The sequence below is a fragment of the Neolamprologus brichardi genome, chromosome 16 (assembly GCF_056152115.1).
Source record: "Neolamprologus brichardi isolate AB-2024 chromosome 16, ASM5615211v1, whole genome shotgun sequence".
NCBI lineage: Eukaryota > Metazoa > Chordata > Actinopteri > Cichliformes > Cichlidae > Neolamprologus > Neolamprologus brichardi.
The window spans coordinates 20,147,275-20,157,752 of NC_142119.1; the positions used below are offsets into that span (position 1 = coordinate 20,147,275).

The 10,478-nt window shown below is 36.0% G+C and overlaps 1 protein-coding gene across 1 annotated transcript; it reads right to left on the reverse strand.

Moving 5' to 3' along the window:
* On the reverse strand, positions 1–9,451 carry LOC102787443 (T-cell surface glycoprotein CD3 zeta chain-like). The gene is made up of 7 exons (XM_006788244.2): positions 9,364–9,451; positions 4,224–4,318; positions 2,766–2,795; positions 2,587–2,607; positions 2,413–2,472; positions 2,289–2,318; positions 1–1,321 (listed from the first exon to the last, which is right to left on the reverse strand). Exons 1-7 carry the CDS (start codon positions 9,425–9,427, stop codon positions 1,244–1,246), a joined length of 378 nt encoding a protein of 125 aa, XP_006788307.1. The 5' UTR covers positions 9,428–9,451; the 3' UTR covers positions 1–1,243.
* Positions 9,452–10,478: the final 1,027 nt, after the last annotated feature.

Sequence of the window (10,478 nt, forward strand, 5' to 3'; positions counted from 1 at the left end):
TTTTGACATGTGCTTTGTCTTTTATTGGGATTAAATGTACAAATTTTAATCATTATACATCAGTGCCAGGCAGATTTAGCTTTCATCTATACAACATTTAGGACAAAGATTTCAAAAATTGATTTGTTGGTACACTTTGGTTATAACGGGATGGACATGGTCAGTAACAATACTCAGTCTCTGCTGTTTAAATGATGAATGCCAAGTTGATGCAAATGTGCCAAGAAGTAGTCCCATACAACATATTTAACCTACCATCTGAAATTGTAACAGACTCCTAAGACCAAGAAGTGGTCTTAGGAGCAGCAGAAGACCGGTGTGGTCTTCTGTTGCTGTAGCCCATTTGTTTCAAGAGTCTTTGTTCAGAGATGCTCTTCTGCATACTTAAATTGTGTAACAAGTGTTTATTTGAGTTACCGCTTGCTTCCTATCCGCTCACTGGATATTTTCTTTTTCATCTCTGTAAACCCTAGAGATGTATCTGTGAGAGAATCCCAATACATGAGCATTTTCTAAAAACATAATTCAAGCAGCCAAGTATTATAAATAATATAAGTCACACTGATCTGCTGCAATATAAATCCACCGGCTTTGGCAGGTCATAGTAAGGGGATGTCCAGTCATCTCTGGCTTCAGTATGTTGCAGATTCTTTTGGCGCTGTGGGCTGCAAGGGGGAGCTTACATGGCTCAAACTTGTTTTGCTAACACGGGAATAGTTGAGCTGATTCAGGTTTGATTCGGATTCAGACTGCAGTTGGACTGACAGAGGGGTGGGCGGCACTTAGACAACAACAATATAAAGTTCTATATTTACAATATACAGTCTATGGTCAGAGTCCAGCAGAAAGTTGCATTTTAAGAAGACGGTTGATGATATTCCCTTTATCTGTCTGCTGGTTTTACTGTTGTTGATAATAACTGTTTAGCATTATCAGCTGCTGTGCAAGTACAACCTTAAAGATGTAAAAATGGTTACATCAAATATCTGAACTCATAAAGAGTTTGTTTTTAGCCTTAATGTAGGGTTCTTTGTTAGTTTTTATTTGTATAACATGAGAGAAAAGCTTATCACAACATAACACAAATACAAAGTGACTTTTTTCTCTGACTAGACATATTTAATTTAGAAGCAAATCCTCATATCTGAGAAGCTGAAGCCACAAATTTTTTATTAATTTTTTTGTTAGTTTAATAAATGACTCGAATTGTGTTTAGTAACACTATTGCTGATACTGTAGGATGTCAGTGGGGAGACAGAGGAGGAACAGGACGAGGAGATGAGGTACTGGGAATCAAAGACTCAAGGGGGTCCCTCGCCATCTGCAGTAAAGAGGTGAGAAAAGGTTAAAGCACCACGCTGATGGCACCTTCAGTTCTCCTAACCAAGAAGAGTCTGCACAATTTAATCCATACGCTGTGCAGATCAGTGATTCAACATGTAAACTCAGGCAGTTTATCATCACGACGTCAGTAGGATGCTTTGATTACATGGTGTCTCCATATCAGGGGCGCCGCCAGAGGGGGCCACACCCCAAAATTTGTTGGCTCTCTCTTTTTTTGTGATTGTTAGTGTTCCTCTTATTAACAACACAAATATTTTAGAAATCTGTCAGAAATCCATCAAGAATTTTGAATTCAACCTCTAAAACCAACTGTTCTGTCCAGTAATGCAAGTAAATAACTATTTAAATTTTTTCCCTGCTTTTTTGTGCAATAGTAAATTTGAAAATTCATTTACAACAATCATAATCATACTTTAATCAAAATTATATTTTTAATGCTAAAGTGCTTGTGCAAATTAATTGATTAACCATTACAGAAACATAAAATATGATTTTTGGTAATTACCTATACTTTTATGCCACAGCTGCTGTAAATTAAACCTTACACTGGGTGGTGGTCTAATACATTTGTTTTCACTTCAGATCCTTCCAACATTTCTGTTTCAAATGACCCTTTCTCTCTTTTTTTTCTATTTTTTAAAGTTTCAGCATCCTGGTCTTGCAGCAAACTTGTCAGGACTTGAGCAATACAGGTTATTGATACTGATGTTTTTAGCAACACCTGTGTGTTTTTCCTGCTCTGGCAAGTTCAAACATCTGCTGTTTAAATGCCTACAGGGCCCTCAGTATTGTTTCTCTTCCGCATAGAAACTGAAATTTTTGCAAGACTCTAGGAACCATGGGGATATGAAATAAAGCAGAGCGACAACAGCACTACTCTGAGGACAGATGCTTTACTGGTTAAATACTTCTGTCAAACCCTGTAAGTAAACAAACTTTCTTACCTCAGGTTTCCTTTTCTTGCCTGCTTTTTTCTACAATATGCAAAAACAAAACGAGAATAAAGGCACCAGAAAATGTGAGAATGTGACCATTAAAAAGTTTATCAACAAATGAAGTGTCCCAAACCTTTCTTTTTGATGGGTCAAGCACCTCATAAGGATCAGCATCTTTTGGTCTCTCAAGTTCCTGGACATAAATAAAAACAAATAACAATAATAATACAAAATTATAATCCAATCTGTAGAGTCAAACATGATCAGGTCACAGAGCGGTTGGAACTGTAGGTGAAGCTGTCCTTACCTGATAAATGCCATTTTCTTCCTGTTATTCAGCAAGAAGAGCACAAACATGAAGTGAAGCTTGAATGCACACACATCCTCACACACATTTATTTAATATCATTTAAGCAACAGTTGAGAAATATTCACCACCAGCAGCAACTGTAAAGCATAAAGACACCGAAGAAAATGAAGACTTACAGTGACTCCCACAGATGGGCCTTTGGAAAACTATAGAGAGAAGCAAAAAGGACAAATAAAATGTAGCACAGATTGATGTGATATAATAAGTTGGTTTGGCCTATCAGTGGCGATTAAAAAGACAAGAAATTCAGGCTGTTTATGTGCTGTAATTTCTTCAAATTGTGACTGAGGCAATCTGTTAAGAAAAAAAACCTCACATTTAGTGAGATAAATGCTGTTAAAACTTCTAAAACATCTTTTCCGGGGTGAAGATTAGTTATTTTATATCGCTGTTAAAAATCTGAAACGGATATATTTGAAAAATTGTATTCACTAAGTTACTTATCAGAAGAATTTGTCAGATTAGAGAAGTGTTGCACGGTTGGCCCTACAACACAAATGATTTGCACTTTGAAGTCATTTAGTTAATTAATTGACTATTAGGCTGCTACAAAGTCACTTTAAACTAAACTATCAAAGTATTAAATATCGTTACGTTTAGTTCTTCTTTTTATTTATGCACAAAAACACTTATTTCACAGGAGAGAAGATATTAAATATTGACTAAAAATAAAGTAGTGTTTATTTTTAGTCTAAATTTTAAGTTTAGACCCACCAGACCAATAATGTGCATGTTAGGGTTGTTTTGCATGACGGGTCAAGACGGGAAAATTTCTACCTCGTCAAACTTCAAGGAGCTCTTGAGATGTCCTTTGTATTTTATGAAAATGATAATTGGGGGGAAACGACAGCACTCTTTATCCTGTTTTAAGAACTCTACACACACCACAAGCAGCTGACCTTTACGCCCTGCTAATCTGCTAAGTAAAGCCATACAAATATTTTAATGGTGGAGATGCAGTACTGTAAACTATTTTAAAGACAAAACCAACATATGAGTTTTAAACAAAAGGTTCTCAAATCCGAATATTTGTATTATCTAAAGACGTCACAGAATTGAAACTGTTTGTTAAACAGGTTTTTTAAAAAAGTGATGTGACCGGTTTTAACGTTTTTCTTGCTTTAGACCAACAGGTGATTTTAGGTGAGCTAATTAGTATTTCTGCATACCACACATCCTCTTTATATGCTTTCTGAAGCTAATAATAGGATGCAAGATAACACTGAGATGTGTCCTTTCCTCTGGACTGTTTTTAATGAAATATTACAGATGAATAGCTAATTGCTCAACTTTCTGTGTGTGAAAAAAACTGACACATACGAATAAATCAAGACATTGATGTACAAGCTGAATAACAGTGGCCCCGGTGTTGATCCTTGCGGGACTCCAGTGTTGTAAGCACTTGATTACAGCAGCACATTACTGATCCAAACACACTGGTTACAATCTGACAGAATTTTTTACACACTTTACAGAGTAAAGAGTGGATCAAGTTCTGGATTGATATTCAGTCCCATGATGTTTTTCTACATGCGCTGTAACCACCAACTTCTACATGGGCTGCTATAACTCACCTTTTCTCTAAAGAAGAACCCTGTGACAATGATGCAATAAATGATCAGAAATCCATCCAGGAAATAGCAGATGACTGGTTCAGTGAAAAAATTATCTGCAGAGCAAACAGAGAGAGAGAAAAAAGAACATTTTCAGCTGATGTTCAGACTAAATAACAAGATACTTATAGCGAAACGTGACTGAGTTCTGGGAAGAGAAGAACATATTTCAGTGAAAAGGGAAATTTTCATCATTTAATTCTGCTCAGCAGAAAACCTCACGTTACAGGAGCACAAAGGCCAAATAATATGACATTGGAGTAGAAAAAGAAGATTTTACGTGAAATAAAAACAGAATATGATTGCATCTAAAGCCATGTAGTGCTCTGTGCGGAAATATCTCCTATTTGATAAAAGATCATATGTCTTCCAGATAGCGGTGTATAAGAGATAAGAGTTACACACAGCACTGAGGAAACTACCGATACTGATCAGATTTTTATTTGCAGTAAATCTGCATTCTTACATCATGCGTTATGGTTCTGTTGTTTACAGAAGCTCATCTTTCTGCCACTTCTCAAGTCCTGCTGAAGTCACCCTGGATTTTGTCGGCATAAAGTTTTAATCCCTCGAAGCAACTGTTTCTGTTTCCTTGAGTAATTTTTGTTCAGTGTACATATTACATCACTGTTCACTAAAACTGTAGGTTGTTTATTATGCCTTGAAATTATGCCTTGTTTTTTCATGTAAAAGATGCCCAGTTACTGTTTTCTTTTTGTAAAAAAAATCCCTTTCAAATGTTTCACTATTTGAAAAAGCAATGAGGTGAGTCTGAAGTATGCCAATTCTTATCTGCACACTAATAAAGGAGATATCTAAGAAAAATATTATGGTGAAATCATATTACTGCTGGAAAAAACAAATATCCAGTAATGCAAGTGTAGCTATAAATTGTATTTTATTCTTAATAAAAAAAAATACTCAATAAAACATATATTTTTTATTTTTAAAATATTTTATTATGTTTAAATATTACTATATTGCTTACTTTTTAAAATGTGTGTTTATATATTTTATGTAACAATATTATTAGGATACATAAAAATGTAATATTTATAAGTATTAGTTCAATGTTAGGTTTGGTTAGTTTTAAATTTTCTTTATAAAATTCACCTTTGGCTCTATTCAGGGAGAAACCAAAGGACGTCTTTACATATGAATCCGTTACATGGTGCACAAAATGTTGTGGAAAAACAACAACATTATCTACAACATTTGTCGTGAGACAAATGAGAAAATTGAGTAAGACCCCTGAAACAGGAAATAAGAAACTACGTATATGCAGTTTAGCACACTGAGTGTCTTCCTGTCTGCACGATGGGCTGCTTTGAGGTTTTTGTGAGGCTCATTTATCACAGAGTGCGGTTGGAACAGAAGAAATGTTGTGAGAACGTAGCCAGTGGTGGCGATTCACTGAGGCTGCAACGTCCTCATCAAACCTCCATCACTGAGAGCTGCTTCAGGATGTTGCTGCTCTTCTCATCTCAGGCTATTTTTATACTTCTAAACAGGAGATCTGTAAAAGTGACTTAAGAAAAGGAAGTATACCGTTTTCACTTACCATTTAAATGAGCTTTATTTAAAAAAATGTAAGTGGGTTGTACCTTTTTAGGAAACAGATAACATTTAGTTTATATATGATAAATTTAGAAGATCAGACATCTATAGCTGACGATAACCCTTAAGAAACCAAGATATATATATTAAAAAAACATATTATGAATAAAGCAGGTTATTTATGATTTCTTTCTATTTTTATATACAGAAATGCTTTTTGTCATTGCTCTGTTTGTATTTATCATACCTATACTGTTTCTGCTATCCATTTCAAATATTCTCAGACGCTCTAATGTTATTAGTAATTGTGGATTCTTAGCGATTTTCATACATTTACCCAAACTTAGCCTTGTCGGTTGATTTGTTTTCACTGTCATTTTGGTCATTAAGCGTCTGTCTCAATGAGCTGCTTTAATTCTTGGTGGCATAGATTCACAACAAGGTGCCAGAACCATTCCAGAGATTTTGGTCCATATCACTCTCAGCTGCACATCCGTGATGTCAAGCTCCCATTCCTCTACGTCCTAAATGTGCCGTACTGGATTGAGATCTGTGGAAGCTGTTTGAGTACATTGTCATGTCAAAGAAACATATTTGAAATTATTTGAGCTTTGCGACGTTTTTCTGCTGGAAGCAGCCATCAGTAGACTGGTATGCTGTGATCATAGAAGGATAGACGTAGGTCAGCAACAACAACAACAATGCTTACTCTGTACCGAGGGGCCAAAAGTGTGACAAGAAAATATCCCTCAAATCATTGTACGACAAGCAGCTTGAACTGTTGATACACAGCAAGGCGGATTAGCAGGATTCAAGTTGTATGTGCCAAATTCTGATCCCACCATTCCAATGTTGCAGCAGAAATCGAGACTGATCAGACCAGGCAGTGTTTTTCCAATCGTTTCGAAATATTGTGCACATGACCCCATGTGAAATGTAGCATCCGTTTCCTGTCATTAGATGATGGGAGTGGCACTCAGTCTGGTCTTCTGCTGAAAATTCAATGTGTTTTGCATTCAGAGATGCTCTTCTGCAAACCTTGGTTGTGATGGGTTGTTGTTTGAGTTACTGTTGACTTCCTCTAAGCAGTCTGGACATTCTCCTGAAATTCTGACATTTTCACCTAGAGAACTGCTGCTCTTCTTTTCAATTCAATTCAATTCAATTCAATTTTATTTATATAGCGCCAAATCACAACAAAAGTCGCCTCAAGGCGCTCCTGACCATTCTCTGTAAACCCGAGACACCGAGTTTCTGTGATGTCATTGGCTGATAATAAGTAGTTGAACAGGTGTCGCTGACAAAGTGGCTGGGGTTCATAAATGACCTCACTCCGTCCCTTGTAATGTAAATGCGTTCAGACAATGAGCATATTTACTGTTGTGAGAGAAGTTTAGAAGAAGATTTTCTTTTATCTGAATTATCTGAAGTGCCTCAATGGCATCGACGGCACCTCGTCTGAAAGGCCTCATGATTCAACAAGCGCTAAGTCACTTAAAAATGAAAATTATCACAGTATAGTTCATTACTTTCTACTAAGACTGTAAACACAGCTATGCCCACGTTTCCTGTCACCTATAGCGGCACAAACACATTGGCTCAAAGCTTCTTTTTTTTTTTTTACTCTTATGACGCTAAGTGTCATTTCTTAACCACATTTCAAAGGGTGGAAACTAAATGCTGGATGCCCTCTGATGTCTTCTTTTTTTATAGCCTTTACAACTTTGAAGGCATCAATTAGTTTAATTTTAGCAATTAGTTCAATTTTAGATCCTGCTGTTTAGAGGAGCCCAAGGTTGTTAAGTGTTATTAGGAACTTATCAGCTCTGAAACTGGTAGCAGCTAGCAGAGTCTTAATGACTCAATTAAGACCTAACGACTTAATGAAGTTCTCAGTGTTTTGTTTGGAGTGAGGGTCATTTTTATGGTCCGTTTGGGGCGAGGGTTCTGTTTGCTTGTTTTTTTTTTGAAAATTTTTTTTTTTAAACCAGATTTTTTTTTACGCAACTGAATGAGAGAAGAATCAGTCTTCATGTCTGACTCTGAAATGTAAAGACAAGCATGTTTACTTCACAAAAGCTGTGCCCACTGAATCCTCTTAATGAGGAATGTGCCAGTAATTTTAAATTCATGCGCCGCAGCTGTTGTTCCGACTCTCAAAAGTCTTTCAAAGTCTTTCAAATTATGTGGGCAATGTTACATTTCCAAAGATACCACAAAAGTCAGGTTTAATTTTTTTTTAAAAAAAGCAGTGTTAAAATAATGCACAAAGGTACGAAATATAATGAGTGAACTATTTGAATATTTCAGCGTAATAAAGCTTTAATGAAGAGCTGGAACAAGCTGATGCAAAATTAATGTGCTGCTCTATGAGACGGATCATTTTTCTACGCTTTAGGGTGCTTAAAGGGGAAACAACAGGAGGAAAAAAAGCATGTTAATGGGTTAAAGTGTGGTTTGCTGTTATAATCGCACTATATTTTAAGGGAAATAAAGAAACGATGCCCTTCAAAGGGTTGCATGGATGTGAACGCAAAAAAACTAACAAGTATGCATAAGAATGTGTTGACACAGAAGCCATTCTTTACATTTCTACAGTCTACTGCATTCAAGCGTATGGCAAAAAAATTCTCCCGTAACGGTTTCGCATGCATCAGCTGGAGGATGGGGGGATTATTTATTCATGCATGCTTTTGTTTCTCTAATGCCTGCATCACGATTAATATTACTGAAGCACAAGACAGCACTTGAAAGCGTTTGTAAAACTGCGGCATAAAAGAGAAAGTCTGGGAAGCGTCAAATTCACACAAACATAATCTGCCTATAAAAAGTCCACAGAAGAGCTGCCCTGTATTTATTAATGCACGGAGCAACAGGTAAGTCATTAGAGAGAGCAGGGTAAAATGCAAAGGCCAATGTGCTTCTGCAGCACGTACTGTCCAAGAGAGTTAAAAATGTTTATTTAGTGTATTTAAATTTAACTTAAGTCACTAGGGGACAGCAGTCGTGTTTGTCATTCTCAACTACTTTGATTCGAATGTTCAGAATATAGACAGATATTTTTAGAATATTGAGTGGAAAATGCAAAAGTTCCCTCATGTTTAATTTCCTTAACGTGTAAGAGAAGCTTAGCTACTTTTTCCATCCAACATAAAGCTACACAGTGAATATAAATCTCCTCTAATCATGACTCACTGTAAATGTACATGTAAAAGAATTGTTGTAGGTTTGAAGCTTTGTTGGTTACATTTTGCAGCAATGGTAAGAAAAATTAAATAACGCTTTAAGATAAATGTTAATGTTTTAAATAAATGGTATAACTCAAGTAAAACCACTACAGCGCATGACTAAATGTACTTACTAAGATTTAAAAAAAAAAAACAAAGAACTGTATTTAAAGAATTTAGTTTGGAGTTTTTAATGCCAGTGAGCTTATGTTTATCTTTTCAGTCAGATAGACAGTTTAAGCTTCTTTTTTTCACATGCAAGAAAATCATTAAATTATTGTTTTTTAAAGCAGCTGTTTTGCATTTGTCTGACTTACCAGAACAGGAAACAGGCACCGCTAGTACGGAAAGTGCAAACACACCTTTCCCCAGTGTGTCCATGGCTCTCCGTCTGTAAAAACAAGCCTATCTGTGCTTCTATCTTATGACAGCTTGTTGCTTCTGGTTTCCTCACACTAATCTCTGATCACTGTGATCAGAGGAAGTGGCTGAACTGACAACCTACCAATGGACTGAGACTGGGGCTGTCTGCACTTCAAAGCATTTTATAACCTTCAACGCCCACTGTAGGTCTCACTGACGAAGCTGGGTTTTGTTCAAATGTTTTCCAAAAAGCATGATTTCAGCATGAATGATGGGCTCCTATTGTGCCTTTTTAAACCTTTTAAAACAACTTTTTCTTCTTTAACCAGCAGCTCTGCTTTTTGGGTCAGAGGAAGTCTATCTTAGGCAGTAATGAGGAGATACACTGTTATGCTGGATGATTTGGACAAGTGGAAACATGTTAAAAGGAAATTAAAATAAAAAAAACTCTCGAACTTGTGGCATGGATAGCAGCTAGATTGAGAATGAGTAACTAGCAAGAGGCATATGTGGGTTAAGTTTTAGAAGGTAATACATGCAGGCTTTAAGTTATTTAACTTCATGTTCAGAAAAGTGTAAGAGTGGTTTATTACACATCATAACACTTTTATCATTCGGTCATCATCCATAAAATTGTTATTTTATTGTTGGGAATATTGTTTGTATCTATGGCAACATTCTCCTCATGTGACATAATTATAGCTAAATTGTATGTAGTTCACACTATTTTCATAAACATTAATCTTGTAATATCTGCTGTATTACAGCTTATCTAAAATATATGAAGTGTTTATGTGCTAAGTTTGATGTAATGATCTATTTTGTGGTGTTCTGCTGTAAATATGTAGCACAAATAATGCAAATTATGAAAATTATGTAGAACAAATCTACGTAATGTAAAGTTGGACAAATATCCTTCTTACGTAACACTGCACGAACCATTCTATACTCAGACTGTGATGTCCCAGATGTGTCTGCTGTTTAACAGGGGATATGTTTAAGTAGCTCAAAGGTCAAAAGACAGGTTGTGAGTGTGTGGGTAAAGGAAAAGGTTTCAGACTTGAGCCCT